Here is a 27,209-nt window from a genome sequence, read left to right on the forward strand (position 1 = left end):
AAAAAATTACCCCAAGTAGAATTCTGAGAGTAGAATTTGGATTAGAGCAGAAGCTTCCCTGAATTTCAATTAGGGACCCCTGCTGTCCTAATCTACTTACTCTGAGAAGTCATCAGATACTACAGTGATGGGCACCAGTACAAAAGTTAGATTAACCTTTTCACTTAAAAAGTATTGCCAACATAACTTGGATTTAAGTGATTTTGTGCACTGGGTTTAAAAGTATTTATTATTCTGTCTCCTATATTGCTGGTGATTAAAGGAGACTTTAACTCTTGATGTACTATATGTAAAAATATGATTAGGACCTGGATGGACACACTACTCCAGAGTTTTGAAGAAATGTATTATAACTGTAAAATCTTATGAACTTAAGAGGGCTCATTAAAATGTTTTTTCTTCTCCATTGTTTGAAAGATACTTGACATCTTAAATCCAATTGTTATAATGACTTGTGTGCCCTTCTCCCCATTTCCATGTATTAACCAAGGAAATATTTCCTCTTCCCCTCAATGAGTTTTGGGGCTTGACACTTCTTGGGGTTTGAATCTGTTTCCAATGGAGAGGTAATTAAATTTACCTTTTTTTTTTATGCATCAGTATCACTGATGACAGTACAGCTCTGGCCAGTGTTTAAAAAACTTCAAAAGCTTTAAAAAAGTTTATCAGCATTATAGTCATTGAGCCAAATTCTCAGCTGTACTCAATAAATGATGGTGTAGCTGAGGAGTGGTCACAGAGGAGCCATTTGTAGTTCCAGTCTGGGACAAGTTCTGTGTCAGTTGGATTTCCTGGCACAGTTTAGAGCTGCCACTTGCTACCAGTAGCCCCCGTGAGGTCACTTTTGTGAGCTGGGCATCATTGAAGTGCAGGCATGCTCTGGCCACACTTGGACATCAGGGTCTGAGGAGAGTGTGAGAAATCAGTAGGCTATACCCACCAGGCTTATGGTTGCTATGTGCTGATGGATTGGCACAGAGGGGCTTTAGCATGGCAGAGAATTGAGCTCGCTATGTTTACAATCCAAAGATATTCCCCATGAAATTAAAAACAAACTGCTATAGTTATGCCCCCTTAATGTTTAGTGAATCTGTTCATAATAGTTGAAAATGCTGCCTTGTATTGAAAACTATTTGATACAGTTCAAACAGTTGTCCTAATTTGTCTCTGTAGCACATCAAAGCTGCCAAATGATCTACTTGATTTGCAGCCAACCTTTCATCCATCTGTACATCCTATATCCACTGGGCCACAAGTAGGAGGTACATGGGGAGGTAAGAACTCTAAATTGGATCATGCTTCTAATTGCTGTATAGCCACTCTCCCGTCAGTGATATTCTCCATAGTGTAGACTATCCTTGCTAAAATAGGGAAACTCTCTGAAATCTTTAAAATGAATTCAGCAAGGACAAATGTAAGTGCTGTATGAGAGGGAAGGATCAAACAAACACAGGTGCAAACTAGAGCAGGGGTTCTCATAGTTCATTGCACCATGATCCCCTTCTGACAATGCCTTCTGGTCCCCCGGAGAGGGGACCAAAGCCCGAGACAGCCTGAGCCACGCAACCCAGGGCAGGGGGCCAAAGGAGAAACCCAAGGGCTTCAGCCCCAGGCAGGGGGTCTGTAACCTCAGCCCTGTCACCCAGGGCTGAAGCCCTGGGCAGTGGGGCTCGGGCTTCTGCTTTGGCCCCAGGCCCCAGCAAGTCTAACACCAGCCCTGGTGGCACCGTTAAAATTCATGACTCAGTTTGAGAACCACTGAACTAGAGGGATGCAGATCATACTGAATGGTTTGGGGGTTCTATAAAGTGCTTTAGGATGAAAGGGAGCTATTGGTAAAATTTAGTATGACAAATTGTATGAGTCAGTACTGTAATACTTTGTTCAGTGCATCCAGCAATCCAGAGATTGCAAAACGACTTCATCCACAGCTGGGAGGAATCTTCCAACTAGTTGTCAACCACTTTCTTGGTGCCAAATATCCCCGTGTGAGAGACATTTGGTTTTGAGCACAGAATTTTAAAATGGACGAATTTGAAATAGTGCAGAAAAGAGCAATAAAATTATTTAAAATATTTTAAACTAAGATCTATGAGAAAAGCTTGAGAGAAGGCTGAAAGTAGACAGGGTGGCCTATAACCACATAAAACAAGGATGCAGATTAGGCAAGGAATACAAACCACAAAGGCACAGGCTTAAGAGTGCAGCAGAGAATTTTGGTTGAATATTAACAAAATGTTTAACTGAATCACAGAAGATTAGGGTTGGAAGAGACCTCAGGAGGTTATCTAGTCCAACCCCCAGCTCAAAGCAGGACCAATCCCAACTAAATAATCCCAGTCAGGGCTTTGTCAAGCTGGGCCGTAAAAACCTCTAAGGATGGAGATTCCACCACTTCCCTAGGTAACCCATTCCAGTGCTTCACCACTCTCCTAGAATAGTTAAGAAATGGAAAAAAATGCATGGGACTCTGTTGAACCACTTTGACTGAAGCTAATGAAGATTAGAATCGACTGATCTCTCTCAGGTTTGGTTTAAGAACAGTAAAATTATCCTGTCACACTGCATGGTGTGGTCTAGATGATGCATTAGACAGAGGTCTTTTCTGATGCAGATTATGTTGTAAACCTGTGTACATCAAATTTGGCTTTTCTTATGGGTAGCCAACAACATTCCACAAGGCAATTCAACAGATTAAACCATTTTCCTTCAAGAGTATTCAGACCTCGGATGTTTAGCAACCTGGTATTAGCATATTTAAATATTTCTTGGCTTGCCCCAGCCTTTCATATTTCTTTGCCTATTACTTAAGAGTGTTCTAGGATTTTGTAAATAATGGTGAAACATGTAATTGATATATAAGATTACTGTTGTAATTGTGGGTATCAGTAGAGCACTAGAAACTTCAAGGAAGGGGTGTATTTTTTTTTAATCTCTGTACATAAAGATGTTGGATTTAGTAAAATGGTGAGCTAACTGAGGTCACATTTCAATTCCAGATTTTTGTAGACATAAAATGATCTGATAAATACACGTTACCTTTCCAAATGAGCCCTGAGTGCTAAACTCCCATTTGGATTTGAGAAAAGAATTTGGTTTCAACCCAGGCATTAGAATACTTTCCTAAAATACTTTTGGATTAATGAAAATATAGGCATTGGAACGGTGTTGTTTCCTGGTTTTTCTTTAACAGGATGAAATCACTCAACATCTTATCTCATTCTTCATTTTGTGAGCTTCGGCCTGCTTCAACTAATTTTTCTACCAGCAAGAGTAAATTTTCATAAGACACATTGTGTGTATGTTACCTGCTATTCCCTGTGGGCATGTATGTGTGCACATTCTGTATAACCTTGACAATTAACATTGGCGTGTAGGAAAGCTTTGCACACAATTCCAGGTAATGCATGGTAGTTCTACTACTGAAGAGATGTTGTGCCTTACTTAAGTGTTAAGATTTCAGGCTTTCACAAGGACTTCTAAAAGTTTTGCTTCATTCTCCAGTGCTTCACCAGCTATGGTGTTGGTTTCAAAAATAGGATAATTAATCTGTATTTCCTTTAATACAAAACACTACTGAGCAAAGCACCTTCCTCAGAAAGAGAGTCGGTGGAGGGCCTGTCAAGCTATATGTTGAAATTTGCATGCCTAGGATGAGTCAGAATTTAGAAATGGAAAAAAAATATTAGCTGCTTTTACTGGTATCCTTAGATCTTGTATGACTTTCTAGTACTTTGACTAATCCAATTTTAAATGTCACAGGCGAAAGGGATTAATACCACTTCCTCACAAAAACCACATCATAAGCTAATATCTCACTATTTTAGCATTCCTGAAATTCAGCCTAAATTTCTCTTCTAGTAAGAGACCCTAATAATAGCCATTCCAGACTGTTCTATCTGCATAGGTGTGAACCTCTTTTTAAATACTTGTAGAGATCATATCAATAGCTACAAAGGTTTCAGGATTGGCTGGTGCTAAATTGTTTTGGATTATGGGCCTGAAAATTCTTTTTGTTTTTGTTGCATTGCTTTCATCCAAATATCTAAGCAGCATTACAAACGTTAACCCTCAACACTTATGTCAGGTAGGTAAGAAGTATTTTCTTCTTCGAGTAGTGTCCCTATGGGTGCTCCACTATAGGTGTGTCTGCACCCCTGCACCTCTGATTGGAGATTTTAGGTAGCAGTGTCCATTTGGCCCACGTACCTGCTCTTCCTTGAGGCTATCTAGCGCTGCGTGGGCAAACTGCCCTCAGTTCCTTTTCAGCCGCTCTTGGTCTGAGATAGTGAGTAGCAATCTGGTTTACTTACCTCGTGTTCCATTATAGTTGATAGGGTTTAGTTTTATTGCTTCTTATAGAGTTTGTTTTTGTAGCATTTCTGGAGCTTCCATTTTCATTTTTCCAAAACACAACAAAAAAGGTTTTTTTCTTTTTTCCTGTCCCTGTCTCTCCCCCCTCCTCCACCCCCACACACCCCCGTTTGGGCATTGTCTCCTGCAAGGGGAATGCCCAGCTCCACCAGTTTTAAATGGTGCCTCTCCCGTAGGGAGGCAATACTGGTTACGGACAGACACTGCTGCTGTGTCCGGTGCCTTGGAAAGGCTCATATTCTGCAGAAGTGCACCTTCTGCCAGCAATTGAAGGCTAGATCCCAAAAGAACTGGGAGTTGAAGTTGAAACGCCTCCTCATGGAGGGTGCTCTTAAACTCACATCCGACCCCTGTGCCAAATCCCTCCACGGCGAAGATCGTCCCCAGAGCCTTCAAATTCTAGGGAGAAAGAACCACAGAGAAAATTGTCTGACTCCCCTTTCAGAGCCTCCAAAAAGAGGGCTGCAAGCCCTCAAGCTGAGCTCCTGACCAGCCAGTGGAGATCCCCAGTGCCATTGGGGTCACCTCGGCACCAGCGGCTCCAAAACACGATACCCAGAAGACACAGGACCCTTGGGTACGAGTTCTGCCATAATGCCTTAAAACTTGAAGGGCACAGGCTCTGAAGTGGCAGCACCGTCTGCCAAAGATAACAGCAGAGACCCTGCTGCCTCTGCAAAATCGGCACTAATGAAGAAATCCTTGGCACCAACCGCCTCGAAACAATCCGCATCGGACTGCGCGCCTCATAAAAGATCGTCGGTACCAATGAGTCAGCACCGGCAACATCTGACGGTAGTTTGCAACGACGGTATTGCAGGAATTTCACTTTTCTAGGGACATCATGATCGTGGAGATTCCAGAGTTCCTACTACTCAGTACCGGGGCTCTGGTACTGAGCATGTCCTGCTCCCCAGAATGACTAATGGCTCTGGGGCATTCGCCTCCAGCTTTTCTGTAAGTCCCACCCTATTCCAGTGAGGAGTCAGACAGTGACCAAAATGACAATGTCTCTGGCCTCACACCATGCCCCATCATTACAACAACCAGGACCCTCCCACTCACACTCCGATCCCCAACCCTCCTGGTATGGCCACCTGTGGGTGCCACTACCCATGCCTTTTCCTCCACCCTAATGGCCGTACTGGGACTCGTGGGCAGCATACAGGCACCATACTTCTCAGGCATCTAACGTCTCCTACAGAGAGTCTACTAGACACTCCTCCTACAGCCTCTGTATCTAGAACTCCAGAACCTCAGGAGGAAACTTTTGAGTAGCAGGAGGCCGGACTACAAGAAGAGACTACACCACCGACAAATATCTCCTCCTCACTAGGAGGAGAGGGCATCACCATGAGGTGGTGATGCCCTCTCCACCATTACTGGCCAATAATATCAAGTTTTTTCAGGATCGGTTAGAGGGTTGCTGACACATTACAAATATCTCTCGAAAAGGTGAAGGACACTCACCACAAATTGCTGGACATATTGCATTGCCCTCCCAGTCAACGAGATGCTTTTAGATCCTGCCAAGATTATCTGGCAGACACTAGCCTCTATTGTGCTGACATGTAAAAGGGCAGACAAGGAGTATTATGTGCCCCCTGAAGAGGCAGACTTTCTTTTTTATATACCCTCAGCCTAACTCTATTGTAGATGCCGATAATTTGCGAGGAAAGCAACAACATGCTAAATAAACCCCGTATGATAGAGACTGAAAAAGGCTAGACTTATTTGGAAGGAAGGCATACTCCTTGGCATCTCTGCAATTCAGGATTTCAAACTACCAAGCCTTAATGGCAAAGTCTGACCACATGAATTATGGGAAACTCAGCACCTTTATTGACCACTTGCCAGAAGCACAACGAGAACAGTTTAAAGCCATCATCCATGAGAGCTAGCTGGTAGCAAGAACAGTGCTACAGACCACACTGGACACCATGGATACAGTGGCCCCCACTCAGTTTTGATGGCGGTGGTAATGAGGCCGGCTTCGTGGTTTCACCTCTCATGGCTGCCAAAGGAATCCCCAAGAAAAAAGAAAGTTGGAGACCCATATTAGATCTAAGAGCACTAAACAGATATGTGAAGGCGCAAAGATTCAAGATGGTCACACTAGCAACTATTCATCTCTGGAGCAGGGAGATTGGTTCTTGGCCCTCAACTTACAGTCTGCCTACTTCCCTGTCGCAATCCTTCTGTCCAACAGAAGATTCCTCAGATTTACCTTGGTGCAGGACCACTACCAGTACAGAGCCCTTTTATTTGGCCTCTTGTCTGCACGCAGGGTATTCTCCATAGTTCTCTCCATCATAGTGGCGCATCTACGAACATTAGGTATCAACATTTACCCATATCTGGACGACTGCCTTGTTCCTTCAAAGACTCCAGACAAGCCACCGAAGGGAGTATGCAACAGATTTGCGCAACTGGGTTTACAACTCAATACCCCGAAATCAACCTTGACTCCAGTACAGTGTTTGGCGTTTACAGGGGGCTGAACTCGACACAGTGCAAGTGAGAGCGTTCCTCCCATGGCAGATTCAACACACTGACCAGTCTCTGATAGGCTGGGGAGCCCACCTAAACCATCACTGAGTTCAGGGCAAATGGTCCGCAACGGAAGTTGTGCTCCACATCAACCTTTTGGATTTAAGAGCTGTCAGAAATGCCTGTGCAAACTTTCTTCCATTCATCGGGATACTCACATGAAAATCATGACAGACAACATAAACATAGCATGCATGCTTTACATAAATTGTCAAGTGGCACCAGATCACCGTCCCTTTTTACAGAAGCACTAAACCTCTGTAATTGGTGCAGCCACCACAATGTACTCATATCAGCCACTTATTTGCCAGGGGTACAAAATATAACAGCAGACAGTCTCAGCTAAAATTTCTCATGCGGCCACAAATGGGAAATGAACCCAGCAGTGCTCCACAACATATTAGGTCAATGGGGAACCCCAACAATAGACCTGTTTGCTACTTACCAGAACAAGAAATGTCCCTGCTACTGCTCCAGAGCCGGATTGGGGAAACAGTCCCTAGGAGACACTTTCCTTCTTCAATGGGGCAGAGAACTGCCATACGCTTTTCCTCCAATCCCTCTGCTGTTGAAGGTCCTGTTAAAGATAAGGCAGGAAAAAGCAAGAGTTACACTGATTGCCCCCACCTGGCTGAGACAAATGTGGTACCCATACCTGAGACAGTTAGCAATGTGGCCTCCGATTCCTTTACGACAGACAGATCTATCACCCCAACTTACAGATCCTTCAGCTCCAGGCTTGGCTCCTTTGTGGTTCCAACACAGAGAGCTGCTGCTCTGAGGAGGTGAAGGAAGTGTTACTACACAGTAGGAAATCGACTCATCGTACTTACCTACATTGTACTTACCTGGGGGCAATTCCAATCAAGTTGCTCCAACATCTTCCTCTCTCCCTTTGATCCTAGACTATATACTCAAAAAGAACAGGAGTACTTGTGGCACCTTAGAGACTAACAAATTTATTAGAGCATAAGCTTTCGTGGGCTACAGCCCACTTCTTCGGATGCATATAGAGTGAAACATATATTGAGAGATGTATACACACATACAGAGAGCATGAACAGGTGGGCGTTGTCTTACCAACTCTGAGAGGCCAATTAAGTAAGAGAAAAAAACTTTTGAAGTGATAATCAAGATAGCTCAGTACAGACAGTTTGATAAGAAGTGTGAGAATACTTACAAGGGGAGATAGATTCAATGTTTGTAATGGCTCAGCCATTCCCAGTCCTTATTCAATCCTGAGTTGATCGTATCTAGTTTGCATATCAATTCCAGCTCAGCAGTCTCTCGTTGGAGTCTGTTTTTGAAGTTTTTCTGTTGTAAGATAGCCACCCGCAGGTCTGTCATTGAATGGCCAGACAGGTTAAAGTGTTCTCGCACTGGTTTTTGAGTATTATGATTCCTGATGTCAGATTTGTGTCCATTAATTCTTTTGCGTAGAGACTGTCCGGTTTGGCCAATGTACATGGCAGAGGGGCATTGCTGGCACATGATGCCATATATCACATTGGTAGATGTGCACTCTATATGCATCCGAAGAAGTGGGCTGTAGCCCACGAAAGCTTATGCTCTAATAAATTTGTTAGTCTCTAAGGTGCCACAAGTACTCCTGTTCCTTTTGCGGATACAGACTAACACGGCTGCTACTCTGAAACTAGACTATATACTAGATCTCCAAAAGACTGGTCTCTCTCTTAGATCGCTCAGAGTACATCTTGTGGCGATAATGGCCTTCCATCAGCAGGTGGATGGATATTCTGTATTCGCCCATCCAAGAACACACAAATTCCTCAAGGACATGGGAAACCTCTTTCCATATACCAGATGCCCCACTCCAATATGGGACCTCAATCTAGTTCTAAAGACCCTAACTAGACTATCCTTTGAACCTATGGGCAACTGGCTCTCTTCTACACCTGTCAATTAAGACCATCACCTCAGCACGACAAATAGGGAAAATAGCAGCATTGATGGCGCACCCACCCTTCATGGTCTTCTTTAAAGATAAAGGCATTCTGAGACCACACCCGAAGTTCCTGCACAAGGTGGCCTCATTTTTCCACATGAACCAACTCATCCACCTCCCGACCTTTCTTCCAAAACCACACTGCAACAACAGGGAGGCAGTACTACATATGCTTGATGTTAGGAGAGCCGTAGCATTTTATTTGGATAGGACAAAGTGCTTTAGGAAATCTCCTGAAATCTTCCTCTCCATTGCAGATAGATCCAAGGTCTCCGCAATATCAGCTCAAAGGCTCTCCAAATGGGTCTTGAACTGCATTAACTATTGTTACCGTGCCCATTACCTGCTACCTCCATCAGGAATTCACACACGCTCCATGAGATCCATTTCCACCTCAGTCACATTGGTTAAAGATGTTCCCAGCCCAGAAATCTGCACAGCTGCAAATGGGCCTGTGGTCATACTTTTGCGGAACACTATGTGATTACTTGAGACTTCTGATACTATCTTTGGCTCCACAGTATTATCATCAATAATAGACTCTACTCTGAAGCCCCAGCCCCCCATATAGGATACAGCTGTGAAGTCACCTACAGTGGAGTGGTGATGAATCCTGGTTACATCCCATCTGAGGTACATTGCGCATAAACTAAGACGACCCATAGGGATACTACTTGAAGAAGAGGAAGTTACTCACCTTGTGCAGTAACGATGGTTCTTCGAGATGGGTCCCTATGTGTAGTCCACAACCCGCCCTCCTCCCCTCTACTTAGGAGTTCTCAACAAAGGGGCTCTGCAGTAGAGAAGGAACTGAAGGCAGTTCATCCACACAGTGCTAGTTAGCCCCGAGGCAGAGCAGGAGGGAGGGAGGGAGAGCACATGTGCAGGCCGAATGGACACTGCTACCTAAAATGGCCAATCAGAGGCAGAGGGGCGCAGACACGCCTACAGTGGAGCACCTGTAGGGGGACATATCTCAAAGAACCATTGTTACTGCACAAGGTGAGTAACTTCCTCTTCCCCATTTTACAGATGGGGAAACTGAGCAGTTAAGTGACTTGCCTGAGATCATACAGCAAGTCAGTGGCAGAGGCAAGATTGGAACCTGAACTATTTCCAGTCCTGTGCTCTAAGCACTGCACAGCATCCCTCCCTTAGGTAAATCTCTAATGTTGGTAATGTTTGTACCGAGAGAGTGAGAGAGAGTTTAAGGCTATCTGTGGTAATGAAAGGGTAATGGACCAGGTATAACTTGGCTTACAACGGGGCTAGAGCGCCTACATCAGTTAGGCATGTCTGAAAATTTTATTCACCAATCCATTAAGGATGTGCAGATGGATGTACAGCCAGCTACAAGGGCATTAATATTTTGGTAGTGTCTTGAGATTCTAGTTTTCTAAACTGTTCAGATCTAGGGGGATTAGAAGTTGACCAGCTATTCAAGAGCGGGAACATGTTGAGTCACTTAAGAGTTTCTTTTAATAACATGATAGAAGCCACTGAAAAAGTTGAGGGTTTCTTTTGTCCTCTGCTGTTGCTGAAATACTTATAGTGCGGTTATTTGCGAAGAGAAGTTGGCCTGCAAAATGGAAAATGACTATTTGGGGGAGGGGGAAAAAAGTCTTAGCTCCAATACAGCAATACAGGCCGGATTCTGCCTTCACTGTGCAAGCAGGGCTCCCATTGAAATAAATGGGGGCTGTGCATATCCAAGGGTGGAACATGGCTTTAAGAACTGAAAATTGCTGCTAGCAAGAGAGCATGCTTCTCTGTCATGCTTCTTATGCTGAGTATGTAAGGGCCTAAATGAACCCAATGTACTTCAGTCTGATGAAGTTGCATTTCTTATATCAGAAGTGTAAGTACAGTAAGTCACACTGAGAGCTAGATAAAATTGGAAATACATTAATTGGAATCAAGGTCGGACAGTGGGTAGAATCTAAAATTTTCAAAAATTATGATCTGAGCATTGAAAAAAATGGGCAGGAGGTTTATAGCTTTTTACTAGTGTTTTGACAGTGTTACTCGACATTCAGGTGGGACAAACAATACTAATGCAATCTGAAACTTGATGTTCAGGGAACAGACACTGTTCCAATGTGTTAAGTAGCCTTTTCATTGTGCACATAAAATACTAAGAACTCAATTGACAATACCTTTAAAGCAACATAAACTGATCAACACTTTTAAAGCTTTCTTTAGTGTTCTCTTAAACCTTCTGCTGTTTTTGTCTGAATTATTTAATCAAACAGTCGGTACATAATTGAAAAAATGAAGTATTTGCAAACTATAAAGGACCATACCTAGTGTTTTAGTTGACTGACTGACTTGTGTGTGTTCTGTTTATCAAGTGCCAATATGTACCTTAAGCTTCAGAAATCAAAAGGCAGAAGATGTATTTTGAAACTTCCATAAACTTGGAGTTAACCATAGTTTGTCTTAAATGTTCTATTTTCTGTTGATTACAAGGAAAGGAAATACAACCAAGAGAGGACAAAACTTGGAAGGGCAGGATGTCAAATGAAAATCTAATTTCATTTACACTGTTTTAAACTGCTTGTGCCAGAGCTCAAATTTTCTTGTATTAGCACCCATTGCAGACAATGATTACAAGATTTTGACGTTAAAGCCTAAATTGTGGGTAAGACACATGAGCATAGGATTTCGTATTGCCATTTTATAATAATCTTATGGCATTATTTAATAGTCCTTGACCTTTACTAAAGCACTGTTTGTCAAGCAGTTGACTAAAAACCATTTTCTTACAAGGCCTCTGAGCTCTTCCACTCTTGCAGTTGAACCTAACCGAATCTGGGGCAAATGCAGGTCTGTGGTTTTTTTGTGTAAAATAGTCTAAGTCTGAAGCCAATTTCAAAGTGTTTTTTAGATGCTAAGAAAAATTGCAGCCACAATTCTGAAGTTTCATGTTGCTCAGGGCTAAGGTGAGACTGAAAGCTATGACTTAGCCTATCTTATGCAGTACTTGTTGTGGCAAATTGATATGAATTAACTCAGATTCATGCTGAGTATATAATATTTTGCAAGTTGCATTTGAGAAACTATGACAAGTCTTAGTTTGATCTGGAAGAGTTTTGGATGAAATCAGTTTGTCTCTACAGCAAAGTGTAAAAGTGCCAGAAATTGAAAACTACTACTAAAAATAGCAGAATCACAACTATTATTCAGGAATTCCTGTATAGTTGTATTATTTAAAATAGTAAAATGCAGTTAAAGAGCCAGGTCCAACTCCCACTCATTTCAGTGGGAGATCTGAGGTCTTGCATAGGGTTGAGGCAGCAGTGAAACTAACCCACCTTCGGCCACCTGCTAATCCATGGGGTTGGTGCTGACTGGCTTGCCCTACTCTTTTCCTGCTTTCAGATGGGAGGGAAAAGAATACCTTACCAGCCCACCTCAGGAGGATTTGGAACTCCCTTTTGTCCACCTTTGACTTCTTTTAGCCGGATATATTCCTGTTACTGTCAAGCCCCAAGCCCAGCGTGAACTTTTTTTTTTTTTGGCAGGCAGCCTCAATTTTGGCTGCTGCTTCTTGAAGCAGAAGCAGCCAGGCTTTGCTCCGTTGCAGCCAATGCTGCATTCCTACTGAGCTTATTGCTGCTTGTGTTCCAAGTAATGGGGAGACTTTCTTTCGTAGAAACAGGAAGCAAAGTATGGTATTTTCAATCCTGTCCTTGCATACATTCTTTCTAGAAAATAACATGGCATTTAGAGACTGGGTAAGGCTGTAATTTTGTCTTAGGTTTTTCTCACCGGTTTACTGGCTTACAATTCTGCCATGTAAATTATTAATTTGTATTATGGTAATGCATTGGAATCTCATTCCAGAACCAGTACCTGTTGTTCTAGATGCAGTACAGACTAAAACAGTCGCTGCCCAGAGAGGAAAACAATGTGAACTCTTATCTCTTCTGCTGTTTCTAACAATTAATTCCTTACTAATTCAATTCCCCTTTCTTCTTTATCTTACTCGCTGGCATTGCACAGATCCATTCTCTGCTACTGTTGATGCTGTTGATGATGCCATTCCAAGCCTAAATCCTTTCCTCACCAAAACTAATGATGCTGTTCATCTGTCTGTTGTATCCTCTGATGTATCTACTTTCACCACTAGGACACCCACCCATGAAATATTTGTTGGTAATGTACCTTTTAGCTAAATAACTGCTATAAAATATTTCACAAATTGAATTATTTTTAATCAAGTACATTTTTCCCCCAGAAACAAACTAAAATCCGTGTTCTACTTTTGATTATTGGTGTGGGCTCACTATTTCAGACGTTATCATAGCTGTATTAGAAATCATTGCTTAGTATACATAAGTAGTCATTGTCAGACATTTCAAAGTTGTAGTTGAAGCGTTCTTGCTCAAGTATGCTTATGTAATAAAGGGCTCTGAAATAAGTATATTTAAAGACCATATTTCATAAAATTCGTAGGCATGCAAGAATGAGAATGGATGAAAATGCCGCTTTTGCTTTTGTCGGATTGTCATGACCTTGTAAACGTGGCAGTTGAATCTGAATTTCTTTGGAGGCATGGAGTTTTTGTTTAGAAATCGTAGTTTTTTAATTGTGGTGATTAATATTGACATCACTGATCTAAAATATCTTGTTACTTTATTGACTTTTAAAAATTCTTCTTCACTCAGTGGACAGGTAATAGTTTACCATATAAATCACCATTTATAACTTGCTTAAAAAACAACACACACACCCCCCACGCGCACACACCCCACAACTTTAGCCACTGTAGACAAAACATCAGGGCTGCTATGTTAAAAATCCTCCTAAAACTTGTGTTAGGGGAAGTACATAGTAATTGGATTATTTCTCAATGTGAAGAATTGTCAGTTAACCTATTAAAAAGAATAAAAAATAAGACTAATTACATGACAGCTTTTGTTTTTTAGAGCAAAGCTATTTGTGAAGACAGTCTGACAGATCTTTTATTTTCACAATAAAAATCTTTCTTGAAATTGATCTGGGGGGGAGCCCTGATAAGTCTATGTAAAAACCAAGTCACAACCTAGAATATATACTTATAGCCAAATCATAATTCCCTGAAAACTAGGTTTTTAATGTGAAAAAAGCCCCATAGGCATTACTTTAACTGTATTAGTACAAACAAGTTGCTACAATGTAAATGTGATTTTAAGATAACTCCTGGTTCTTTAGATCATTTCAGTCCATTTGCCGAACCAAACCCCCTTGTGGCAACAAAATATGAATCCACTATTCAACTGTATTATTATACTTCAGGTATTAGAGAAAATGCCTTAAGGTTTTTACAGAGACACGGTGGGTGAGGTAATAACTTTTATTGGAGCAACTTCTATTGGTGAGAGACAAGTTTTTGAGCCACACACAGCTCTTCTTGAGGTCTGGGAAAGGTACTCCCCGTGTCACAGTAAAATGCAAGGTGGAGCAGATTGTTTAGCATAAATAGTTGGCACTTGGGGTTTTACACTCATTTGTGTCTTCCAAAGATGTAAAACATGACATTTGAGCTAAAAAATGTACATGTGTTTTAGTTGTAATTTTGCAACAGTGTCTTTCCCTTGATGTTCTAGATAATATAAAACTTGTTTCCATTTTTAAGGTGTTTGATATATTAGGTTGCCTCCTTTGGTTCCATTTTATGATTAGAGTATACACGGGTTAAGTTTTTTTAATTTCAGTTCAAAGTATTTGACAATATAAACAGTATGTTTTGGCTCTTTTCTTTCTGTAACTCTTCCTATTCTTTCTCTGCTCTTTCTGTTCTGTGATATGACTTATCAGATTCATTTTGTGGCCCTCAAGCTTATCCTAATGCTTCTCATTTCCGCAATGAGCCCTCTACTGTAGCTGGTCTATTTGGAGGTAGGTAATGTGATATGGTTTTATCACAGACATAGCAACTTGAATTAATTTGATATGTGCCTAGAACAGTGGTTCCCAAACTTTAACAACCTGTGAACCCCTTTCACTAAAATGTCAAGTCTCGTGAACCCCCTCCTAAAAATGAATGTTTCCAGGGATTTTCTCCTTTACCTGAGTATAAATTATAAAAGCAGTGATCTTGGAAATATAAAATTTTGTTTTTATGACATGCTTATTACACACTATTTATTATTAATTATTATTTATAATTACATTATTTTTATTACATTATGAAAACGGCAACACTCTTCCAAGATCTCACTTCCGTAGCTTGTATCACTTTGAATAAGCTTGTTATGAGACAAGGCTCCTATGTTTCATCAAGGAGTATCAGATTTGAAACAGCATGAAGATATTTAAGAAGCCAACTCAAAGAGTTCCTCCTACATAAGCATTCAGGTCTTGAGTAGTCCAGGTAAACAACGCACGTTACAACAAAGCTTAAACTTGTTCTTCATAATAATTTTAAAAACAATACTAACTGCCTATTTAATTTTAAAAACAGCAAAAAAATATCCACCTCCCTTTCCATTTCTTATAAGGAGTCTTGAAGTTTAAATCTCCTCAGTGTGATAGATATGCTTGCTTTGATCTGCGTAGCTCTTGGAAGTCCAGGGGCTCCAGGCTGCTGACCCCGTGCTGTCCGGGGTCCCTAGGAACAGCTCTGTCCGCCATTAGGGAATTTTTTCCCGAGAACCCCCTGTAACATTTCGTGAACCCCCAGGGGTTCACGAAGCCCAGTTTGGGAACCACTGGCCTAGAAGAAGGAAAACTTCTTGATGCATTAGTTAGCTGACAAAACTGCATTGTTTTGATACATTGGCTAACAATTTCCAATTACTCGTATCATTGCTTACCTTAAATGCATCATTGCAGATAGACAAGTGATTGACAAGACCTTATGTTTTAAACTTGTGCTAAATGTTTCTTTTAAGCACTAATGTGCAGTAAATAACTCCTCTGTTTCAAGGACACCATTCTAATATTCCTCCATTGCTTCATCCCACACTGAACAGTTCCTTATGAAAAGCAACTGTGACAGCAGGCTCTAATTTTGTTTGTTCTTAAGCAGGGTCCTGTGTAAATCATGATTTCACAGAGGGTAGAGGCATTGTGAAAATGCCATTTGTTAAAAAGAATGTCTACAACAAAGTCCTTTAATATGAAAAATTACCTTAGTCAATTTCAAGGATGGAATGAATTTGTGTGGAATTCTAAACTGCTGTGTGCATGTGACAGAAGTAAACATTTAGTGAATTGCATGTGTTTGTGTTTGCTGCTAATTTTAGTTGCAAATTTGATTAAATATAGTTGTAAAACTCATGCTGTGCAACTCCATGAAATTCAATACTTTTCCATTTACAATGTTTTCTTTAAAAAAATAGTGATTTACACAGGGCCCTATTCATAAGTGATCTTACCCTACCCCACTACTCTAAGGTGGATGAGGAAGAGATACCAAAATTTAGTTAGGGGGGTCCTTTTGTGTTCTGCTGACTGGTTTATTTGCTGGCATACCTTCCTGTTTCCCTTGTTCTTTATCTCTGCTTCTGTTGTAGAGCCCCGCTGTGCTAGGTGAGTCGACTGTTTAAGGACATCTGTTGTGTGAAATTATTGGTTTCTCCACTTGCAGGGTTGTAATGTGTCAATACAGCAACCTGATACTCGTACAACCCCCGCAATGACATTATAGTGTATCTACAAGTCATTATATAGGTTGTCAATCACTGGCTATCTGGTGTGGATGTGCATTATGGGCCCTGTTGCTGTTATAGGGGTGTCTTCTGAGATTGTCGAGGAATTTTTGTTTGAAGACTCGTCAAAATTGCCTTTCAGTGAAGTATACAGGAATTGCTAAAGTTAGAGAAACTAACTTCTTGGGTAATAATTCATAGATTTCAAGGCCAGAAAGGACCATTGTATCATCTCATCTGACCACCTGTGTACCAAAGGCCATACAGCTTCCACAAAATAATTCCTAGAGCATATTTTTTTAAAAAAATTCAATCTTGATTTAAAAATTGCCAGTGATGAAGAATTCACCATAGCCCTTGGTAAATTGTTCCAATGGTTAATTATTCTCTGTTAAAAATGTATGCCTTATTTCTAGTCTGAATTTGTCTAGCTTTAACTTGTAGCCATTGGATCGTATTGTACCTTTTTCTGCTAGTCTGAAGAGCCTATTTATTCCCCCTGTAGATACTTATAGACTGTGATCAAGTCATCCCTTAACATTCCTTTAAGATAAATAGATTGAGCTCCTTGAGTTCTATCACTATAAGGCATGTTTTCTAATCTTTATTCTTCTGGCTCTTCTCTAAACCCTCTCCATTTATCAATGTCCTACTTGATTTGTGGATGCAGTATTCCAGCAGCTAGTGCCAAATACAGAAGTAAAATAGCCTTTCTACTCCTAGTCAAGATTCCTCTGTTTATCCATCCAAGGATCACGTTAGCGCTCCAGATTGCAGCATCACATTGGGAGCTCACGTTCAGCTGATTATCCCCTCTGGCCCCCAAATCTATCTCAGAGTCACTGCTTCCCAGGATGCAGTCCCCCATCCATTTAATTAGAATTCTTCCATGCACATTTCAAGGTTAATGAAAAAGCAATGCAAAGCAAAAAGCTTACTCTCTATCAAGAAAAACATGCAGAATCACTGGTTCTTGCTAACTCCTGTTTTCTCATCTTCCCGGCGGGATTATTTTTTGCTAAACACAAACTCCCTTAAGGATTTAAAGTTGGGTTTTTCCCTCCTCACTTGCTAAAATCTTCAAAATAAACTTGTGGCTGAGGAATTGACTGGGTTGGTGGCAGAAACCCAGGGGTAAAACTGCCCTCCCCCACTCCACAGTTAGAAATTGATGAGTCCCTAATGTTGTTCTCTTGATTTATGTTTCTTACAGCTGAAAAATTCTAAAGTATGAGAGCCGGACACTTGTTTTGCAGAAGAAGACTCATTTTCTAAAGTAAAAGCATAGACTTTATTTAAATCAATCTTTCTGTTTCTGCAAAGATTGTTTTAAAAGAGCCACATTGTATCCTGCCAGATGAATTCCGCACTAAAATTTGAAATCTTTGAAATGCACTTATTTCCCTTGTCTTGCCATAAACACAGTGTTTAAAGTTGCTTTGTAATAAAAATTAGCTGTCTAGCAGTTCTTTGGCTCTCTATTGGTGCTTTTGCTTCAACTTAACTGTGTGTTCCTTTAAGGCAGCTAAAATGGTGTGACTGGTAACGGAAATTTTATTTCTCCAACGGGTTTATATTTTGTCAAGGTTAAACAACTTTAAACACTAATTTTGTTGAGGTGAAATAGTTTTTCACTGTAGATAAACAGATACATTTTAACAGAAGTAAGAAAAGTGTGTGTGGGGGGGGGAAGTATGGTCTTTGATCAATTGTTTCTTTTGATTAAGATACTTTTATTCCTAGGTAAACTTGATCTTGTCTAATCTCCTTTCCTTGACTCAGTGGTATAAAAAGCAGAGCTGCTACTGTTACACTCGTCAGGGAAACAAGTTTTAAAATGTTAAATATTTTTATGGTGCCTTTCATATAATAGTTACCTTACTAATTTATCCGCCAAAGTAAAATGGCAACAGTTGCAATAAACACTTCAAATAAAACTCAGTATTAATTTTGGTTTTATTTTCCTGTACTTAATATAGTGAACTGGGTCATAAACTTCCACTTATTACCTAGTACTTAATAGTATATTAAACTTCCAAGGTGGTGGTGTACAAACATTAAATAATTCTTGCAATATGTGAGATAGTGACTGCCTATTTGTTCTGCAGATGCACAGAAAATGACGTGGTATCACTTCTGACAGGGCCACAGTTAGGGAAAGAACTGAAATTAGAATTTGTCTGACTCCCACACCCCCCCCCCCCCCGCCTTAACTACTAGACATATTACTACTGCATTCCACATAGAATTGTATCAAACAACAGAACAGACATTATAAAAATATTGGTAGTAACAGTGTCTAAGTAGCTTCTATTATCAGTTGTCTCATAGTAGATTGTCTTTGTTTGTACATTGGTGAGACATCTGCCCTAGGAATGTGATTTGCTGCAATAAAACTATGCTGTTAAGTAGTCGCACTCCACCTGTTAGCATAGAGACATGGGAGAATTTGGCAGGGAGATTATATGAACAGTGTTAAGCTTGAGGAGGATTCTCTACCCACCCACTTTCCGTTTATGTAAAGGTGTGGTGGTGGCACAGCTGTGAGCATTGGGTAAGAAAAAGCTGTATATTATTTAGTCCTAATCTACACTAAAAATTTTAGATGGACCTAACTATGTTGCACAGGGTTGTGAAAAATTGACATCTTTGAGCCCCATAGTTAAGCTGATTTAACCCCCGGTGTAAATGTATCTAAGTTGACAGAAGAATTCATCCATCCACCTACGTACCACTATTTGTGGAGGTGGATTATCTACATAGACAGAAAAGCCCCTTCCATTGATGTAGGAAAGCATTTCTACATGATGGCAATGCAGCTGTGCTGCTATAATGCCTCTAATGGCGACATGCCCTAAGTCTCACCCAAAAAAAGTTAGTGTCTTGGGATTCTGTGCCTGTATATTGCTGACCTTGCCTCCTGGGAATCTGTTGGGGATAAAAAGGCAGCCCCTTTTAAGGGAAGGAAAATGGATTTGGAAAATACTACTTGGAGCAAACCACTACCCAGATACTTTCCTGTGTGCATTTCTACTTCAGGGAGTGATCTGGGCCTTAGGAGGTTTTTTCCATACACTCACTTATCCAATCATTGCAGCTATTGGATAATACTCAAATCTATACACATGGTTTGGTATATCCTCTTTCAGACAGAAAGTGGAGTTGTGGAACAATTGCTATATAATCCATTTGTACTCTTTATATTTTGTTCAGGGTTCACTCCTTCTCCTGTTGCTCAACCACAGCCCGTAGCTGGCCTTAATGTTGACTTTGAGTCTGTGTTTGGAAACAAATCTTCTAATGTCGTCGTAGATTCTGGTGGTAAGAGAGGCTTTCATTAATATCAATGTAGGCAACAAATGTGCTTTAATCATTTGGCATCTATGGAAGGTAGATCTCTTAAGAACGGCCATACTAGGTCAGACCAAAGGTCCATTTAGTCCAGTATCCTGACTTCTGACAGTGGCCAATGCCAGGTGCCCCAGAGGGAATTAACAGAATGGGTAGTCACCAAGTGATCTATTCCCTGTCGTCCATTCCCAGTTTCTGGCAAACAGAGGCTAGGGACATTTGTTTTTGGTGTAAACAAATGCAGACTGCTATGAAGAGACTCCAACTGGTGAAAGCAAAGTGGATTTAAACTTGCAATAGCAGCATCTTTCACTTTGTTTGTGTGTCTTTTTTGTATTTTGCTAATTAAAGGGCTGCTCCTTTCTACTGAATATTTTTGTAGGGATTGCTCTATAATATTTAGAATCACTCCTTTTATTTAGACCCTGATCCTGCAAACACTTATGCATGCAAGTAACTTCACACAGGTTATTTTTTACTACTTCAGTGGGACTAAGCACAAAGTTCAGCACATGCATAAATATTTGCAGAACTAGCCTTAGTTACTACCTGATCAAAACACTATATAATTTAATCTAATATGCCATGAACTACAAAGTTAAATTCTGTCTTCACTGCGTAGTGCTGTGAAATTAAAAGGCAGTTTTCTACACTGTTTAACATAATGGCCATACTGGGTCAAACCAATGGTCTATCTAGCCCAGTATCCTATATTCCAACAGTGGATGATGCCAGATGCTTCAGAAGAAATTAACGGAACAGGACAATTATCAAATGAGGCATCTCTTGTTGTCCAGTCCCAGCCTCTGGCAGTCAGAAGTTTAAGGACACCCAGAGATTGGGGTTGCATCCCAATAGCCTTTGATGGACCTATCCTCCATGAATTTACCTAATTCTTTTTGAATCTGGTTATACTTTTGGCCTTCACAGCTTCCCCTGGCAGTAAGTTCCACAGGCTGACTGCACTATATGAAGAAGAAATTTTTATGTTTATTTTAAACCTGCTGCCTTTTAATTTCATTGGGTGACCACTTGTTCTTGTGTTATCTGAAGGGGTAAATAACATTTCCTTATTCATTTTTCCCCACCATTCATGATTTTATAGACCTGTATCATATCCCCCCCCTTAGTTGTCTCTTTTCTAAGATGAAAAGTCTGTCTTTTTAATCTCTCCTCATATGGAAGCTCTTTCATATTCCTAATTATTTTTGTTCCTGTGCTTTTTCCAATTCTAATATATCTTTTTTAAGTTGGGGCGACCAGAACTGTATGCAGCAGTCAAGGTGTGGGCGTACCGTGGAGTTATATAATGGCATTATATTTTCTGTCTTATTATTTATCCCTTTCCTAATGGTTCCTAATATTCTGTTAGTTTTTTTGACTGCTGTTGCACATTGAGCAGATGTTTTCAGAGAGCTATCCACGATGATGCCAAGATTTCTTTCTTGATTTGGACCCTATCTCTTTCTATGAATAGTTGGGATTATGTTTTCCAATGTGCATTGCTTTGCATTTATCAACATTGAATTTCACCTGCCATTTTGTTGCCCAATCACCCGGTTTTGTGAGATCCCTTTGCAATCCGCTTTGGACTTAACTGTCTTGAGTAATTTTGTATTGACTGCAATCTTTGCCTCCTCACTGTTTACTCCTTTTTCCAGTTCATTGATGAATACGTTGAACAGCACTGGTCCAATTACAGATCCTTGGGGATCCCCGCTATTTACATCTCTCCACTGTGAAAACTGACTGTTTCCTATCTTTTAACGGGTTCTGATCCATGAGGACCTTCCCTCTTATTAATTAACCGAAGGTTAACAATTAACCTAAGCTTTCAAATCTGTTTAATTTCTGATTTTTTTTATTTGTGTTTAAATAATTTGGATAATTAATCTTCTTTTTAGGACATGATCATTTTAAGATCAAGATAGCAAATTGCCAGTTGGTACACACTTAACAGAGAAATTGGATTTATACTGAGTACCTTTAATTCTTTTGAGCACTCAGTAGTTAAATCTTTTCTGCTTGATGGATTTTTTGCACCTTTGGGTTAGCATTCCTGTGCATTTTTTTAAAAAAGATTTTTTTCTGCAACAGGACAATTTAGAGGAGTTTTGACCTTTAAAACTATAGATGCTATCCTGAAAACTTTCCATACTTGGCATTTGCATCGCAGTCAATAGGAGTTTCTCACACATAGGGTTTGAAGGATCAGTCTCAAAGCAGCTATTCTTCTGTGCCATTAATATCCCTGTTTGCAGTTGAGGTTTAATGGCTTTATTCCCTTTATATACTGTAGTTTTGTGCAACACTTGATTCAGTCTTCCATATTTTTAACCAATGTTTTGTAGGACTCCTTACACCCTCCCCCCTTGGTGTAAATGTGTAATCTGATCTTCAGTGGAAGCCTCAAGTTTAAGGCCTGTTTTATATGTTTTATCATTTTAAGGCTTTGATGAATTAGGTGGACTCCTAAAACCAACAGTGACCTCTCAAAACCAGAATCTTCTGGTTGCCAAGCTGCCACCTAACAAGTTAGTATCAGATGATCTGGATTCATCCTTAGCCAACCTTGTAGGCAGTAAGTATTTGTTGGAAATCTTAAGATAAGTGTGTGTGTAATTGTATAAAATGAACAGGCTATTTCAGTAATGTCTTTCCCATTCTGTGGCAGATTTGGGCATTGGAAATGGAACTACTAAAAAGTGAGTGTTTGTTTTTAATCAAACTTGGAAAATTTCTTGGATTTTTAACGGCTTATTCTTGATAGTATTTAGCGCTTCATGTTCATAACCACTTTGTGCATACTAGTCTTTACAGCATCTCTGAGGAAATCAGTATTACCTCCATTTTACAGAGGAGGAAACTGAAACCTAGGTGAAGTGACTTGACCCACAGCTACTTGTGGGTGGGAGCAGGGCAGCAGCAACAAAGCTCGGATTAGAGTTTAGGTCTAAATCCTGTTGCTGTTACTGTGTTAATTGCTCTTGACCCTGATGCCTGTTGCTCTTACTTAGTGAATAAACTTCACAAAATACGTAGTTTATTGGTCATTCAGTATGTGTTTTTTAGTATTACAATGCATGCCTATAATAACTAGCAGCTCCTTAACAGACCTCAACACATCCCATTTCCAAACATCTGAAATAAAATTAGTTGTGTGTAGTATCCCATGAAGTTTAAGAAATCTGGGGTGTGATGGGCCAGTAGGAGGAAAGTGAACTCCTGATCCAGAATAATTGTGATCAGCTTTGATGTTGTATTTAACATCAAGCACAATTGGCCTCAGCAACTCCAGCACCACTGCAAAGAAAAGAATCCTGTCAATCCAGTTAGGGCTGCTGTGGAGTAGTCTGTACACAAACACTGTTCTAGCCTTGAAACCATCCAGGAATTTGTACACATTTGCTCCAGCCCACGTTATAATTTGACCTGCAAAAATGGAGCTAATAGTATTGCACTGCATCTAGGCTAAGAAAAGTAGTTGAGTTTAGGTCTGTCTTAGCTAGCTTCTGTTAGCTGAATCTGATCAATGTTTTCCCTAGTCCAGACCAGGTTTACTGTGACTGTACAACTTGATTTGGTGACTAAGCTCTTAAGGAGTTAGTACTAAGCTCTTAAGGGGTCAGTATTAATGTAGATTTTCACCTTGTGGAAACACGCGAGCTTATTTGACTAATGTACTATATCTGAAGATGGTGCAAAGAAAATCTGTTTTCTAATGTTTTTTAAAAATTTATTTGAAGTGATGTAAATTGGACTCAGCCAGGCGAAAAGAAATTAACTGGTGGTTCCAACTGGCAGCCCAAGGTTGCACCCACAACTGCATGGAATGCTCCAACAATTGTAAGTGAATGAAGATTCTGAAGTAGTGAATCTATGTAACTTAAAATATAGGCAAACATGCAATATAAAGGTGTGGAGGTGATGAGTCATTACAGTGGATAGGTTTTGAAGATTATTTGAATCATAAATGGTCAGTTTGAGAATGTATATTGCTATAGTAACAGTAACTGGATGGCCAACTTCATTTAGATTATTTCCCCTTTATCAGATACGCTGTTTCATTGTATATGACTAAGGCTAAGATTTAGCCATGGGTAATTTTAGTAAAAGTCATGGACAGGTCACAGGCAATAAACAAAAATTCACAGCCCCGTGACCTATCCATGACTTGTACTATATACTCCTGACTAAATCTTGGGTGTTCTGGGGGGCTCCAGGGGCACAGCTGCTGCTCTGGAGGGGGGGGGTCGCCTGCTGGTATGGAGGGCAGGGGGACTCTGGGGCACACCCTGCTCTGGAGTGGGGGCTCCAAGGTACCCGCTGGTACTGGGACGGGCCCTGGAGCCCCCGTGCATGCTCCAGGGGCGGCAGTCCGGGACCGCTGCCACTGGTGCTGGGGGGGTGGCCCAGGACCGCCCAAGATGCTCCAGCGGCCCTGGAGTCAGTCGTACCTGCTGGCTGTCTTCCATGACCTCCGTGGCAGACTCACAGACTTACATATGACTTATTCTGTAGCGTGAGTGTGAATTTATACTGTAAACTAAAAGTATTGCTAGGGCAGAAACTTAGGTTGTAGAACATCAAACCCTTAGTAATTATTTGAGTAGGGTAACTTGACCTTTTGGAAATAGTGGTAGGGGCTACTCTTCATTCTGAATGCTGTTTGGAAGTGTGGAAATATAATCCTGTGTGGTGAAGCTGTATGTCGTTGGTTTTAAACCTTTTCAAATGGCAGCGTGGACCCCACTGAAAATCTTAGACAAGTCTGCAGATCGCTAGGTTCAAAACCACTGTTCTGTGGTAACCACTACCTTTCGTGGACCCCTTAGTCTGGGGCTCCACAGACTGTCTAAGAACCACTGCTGTATGTCACAACACTGAGCCTGCTCTGTGACTTGAGGCAGGAAGTAGTGCATCTTCTGCTACCTGAGGGTGTGGGAAGTGATGTTATAGGGATAGGTGCCTCAGAAATGTATACAACTACACCTCTACCCCGATATAACGCGACCCGATATAACACGAATTCGGCTATAACACAGTTCGATATAACGTGGTAAGATTTTTTTGGCTCCCGAGGACAGCGTTATATCGGGGTAGAGGTGTAGTACAGTCACACTCTGAAGTGTGTGCTTGCTTTTAATACATGTCTCCACTTAACACCTTCAGTGACCAATCTGATTTTTCTCTAGTTTACAACTCCATTACAGATAGCATGTCTTGTGGATCACGTGTTTTTACCAAAGTGGTTTGTTCTCCCATCCATTAATGTATGTGTTGAGAGAGGGAGGGAAGGATATACTTGAGTAGCTCCCAGTTATGCTGGTGGGACCTACATGTGTAAATTCTACTCTCCCTTTTACCACAAACTGGAGAATAGTATACAAGCGTAGGAAACATAACAAAACAAGTGTTTTAAGCTATTATATCAAACGGTATTAAACGATTTTGTGATTTAACAATGAAACACATGATTTGTTACAGATTTGGAAAGAGAAACAATATCTCTCTTCAGATCATCTACCTGCTCTCATTTTGGGTGGCAGCTGCCAACTCAGATCTTGTATGCAGGTGAAAGTGGTTGTGGATATTACAGTTTGTGTAGTACTCACCTACTACCTGAATGACTTGCTAGCAGTTGGCTATTTCTCATGTGCTTGAAAATACTTAATTGTTGTCATAGCAAAATATACAATATCTTTATATGCATCTTGTAGCCTATCATTCCATTTCTAACCAGTTCTTTTATTAATTTTTAAAGACACTGTCAAGGCATCTTGTTTTATACAAAACCTTTTACTCACTATTAAATTGTTTGAAAAAACTTAGAAGGAGGAAATTGGAAATTGGTTTGTTCATCAAATTCTTCTCCACTTTGTCCATTAGTCTATTTATTGTAGCGTTGATTCTAAGCGCTGTGCTGCTGCTTGATAAGCTTTTGAAAACAAGGAAGAATATGTTTTTGGAAAATAAATGCACACAAAAATAAATGGATTATACAAACAGGTATGAAACCCATCAACCTTGACAGTGTCACTTAAAAGATTTATTCGATGACTTGAATTACAAGAATTTTTATTTTAGGGCAGACATTAAGTATACTTGTGAACTAAAATGCTATCTGTGTATATTCTGTTGTGTAAGTACCTGTTTCTAATCCAGTATTATTGCATTATGTAATTGTTCTCCCTGGGAAATACAGAATGGCATGCATTTTCCACAATACGTAAGTGAAAAAAAACCCCAACAGCCTTTTTGCAATCAATTGGCATGCTATATTAACCACTGCTGTAGCAGAATCTCATACCCTTCCTGCTATTACACATTTCTCATATTAAGATCTTTGGTGTGCAGAAGATTTGAGCTTTTCTTAGCATATACAAATCTCATGGGTGTTCTGCAGGCTCTTGACTCGAATGATGGCATGGGAAATACTGAGATTTTTTTTTCCTTGCTTAAAACTGTGCCATTTGCTGCCAGATAGCTGGGTCTGTGTCTGTGCTGCCTTTAATGCATCTGGTAACGTTTGAATGAAGATAAGTTGTGTGCGTTTGAATAATTGCATGAAATCTCACAGGCTTCTGTTATAATTGGCACTTTATTCACTTTTATTGTAGATCTTGTTTTCAAGTAGGGAGAGACCAATATGTCATTTATGTTCAAATAAACTAAGAGAAAATCCCAGCTCATGATTAAGTTTATAAAGGGCAAGCCATAACTTGTGCATTGTTTTCTTGGAGGAATGCAGTCTTACTCACAGATAATCTTTTTGTATTTCAACAATATTGGTCTTTCCCTGTATTCAGTTTTCATTATGGGATAATTTTAACAGTGGAGGATGTAAAGTCTGTACTGGAGCACTCTTAAAAAAATATATAATCGCCAGCATTTGTGTGTATATGTATGTGTACACATACATATAATGTGAATGATTTAAAGAATGTTCAAAGCTATTTGAACTGAATAATATTTAGATAGTTACTGTACAATCTAGGTAATTCTTTAAACACTGAAACTTGTTCTAATAGCTGCTAGAATGCTAATTACCATTGGCTAGTGCATATTAAAGAGCAGCTGATACCTCAAAAAATTAATGTTCTATTCAGAAATAGTCCTCCTTATATCACACTTCTGGGGTTGGATTGTGAGGGTGAAATTACCTGCCTGTGGAATATTGTTCCCTACAACATATCTTCTTTCTCCAGTGTAGTTCTGAATGTCACAAGTAACAATTACTCCACCACTTTCCTTGAGAGTCTCTTCCCAAATAAAATCTTTGTCATACAAGAGACATGCATGAAAGCATGATCTTGGAGTTTGTCTGGTTC

General features: G+C 40.3%; 1 protein-coding gene across 1 annotated transcript in view; it reads left to right on the forward strand.

Annotated features, from left to right (window-relative positions):
* Window positions 1-27,209, forward strand: part of PICALM (phosphatidylinositol binding clathrin assembly protein) — a 124,368-nt gene that overhangs the window by 75,880 nt on the left and 21,279 nt on the right. Inside the window, exons 12-19 of the mRNA XM_065422919.1 lie at window positions 1,174-1,274; window positions 12,896-13,048; window positions 14,693-14,773; window positions 19,741-19,848; window positions 22,328-22,459; window positions 22,553-22,583; window positions 23,625-23,724; window positions 26,084-26,107. Coding sequence (XP_065278991.1) covers window positions 1,174-1,274; window positions 12,896-13,048; window positions 14,693-14,773; window positions 19,741-19,848; window positions 22,328-22,459; window positions 22,553-22,583; window positions 23,625-23,724; window positions 26,084-26,107 — 730 coding nt within the window. The remainder of the gene's footprint in view (window positions 1-1,173; window positions 1,275-12,895; window positions 13,049-14,692; window positions 14,774-19,740; window positions 19,849-22,327; window positions 22,460-22,552; window positions 22,584-23,624; window positions 23,725-26,083; window positions 26,108-27,209) is intronic.

The sequence above is a fragment of the Emys orbicularis genome, chromosome 1, assembly GCF_028017835.1.
Source record: "Emys orbicularis isolate rEmyOrb1 chromosome 1, rEmyOrb1.hap1, whole genome shotgun sequence".
In the NCBI taxonomy this organism is placed as follows: domain Eukaryota; kingdom Metazoa; phylum Chordata; order Testudines; family Emydidae; genus Emys; species Emys orbicularis.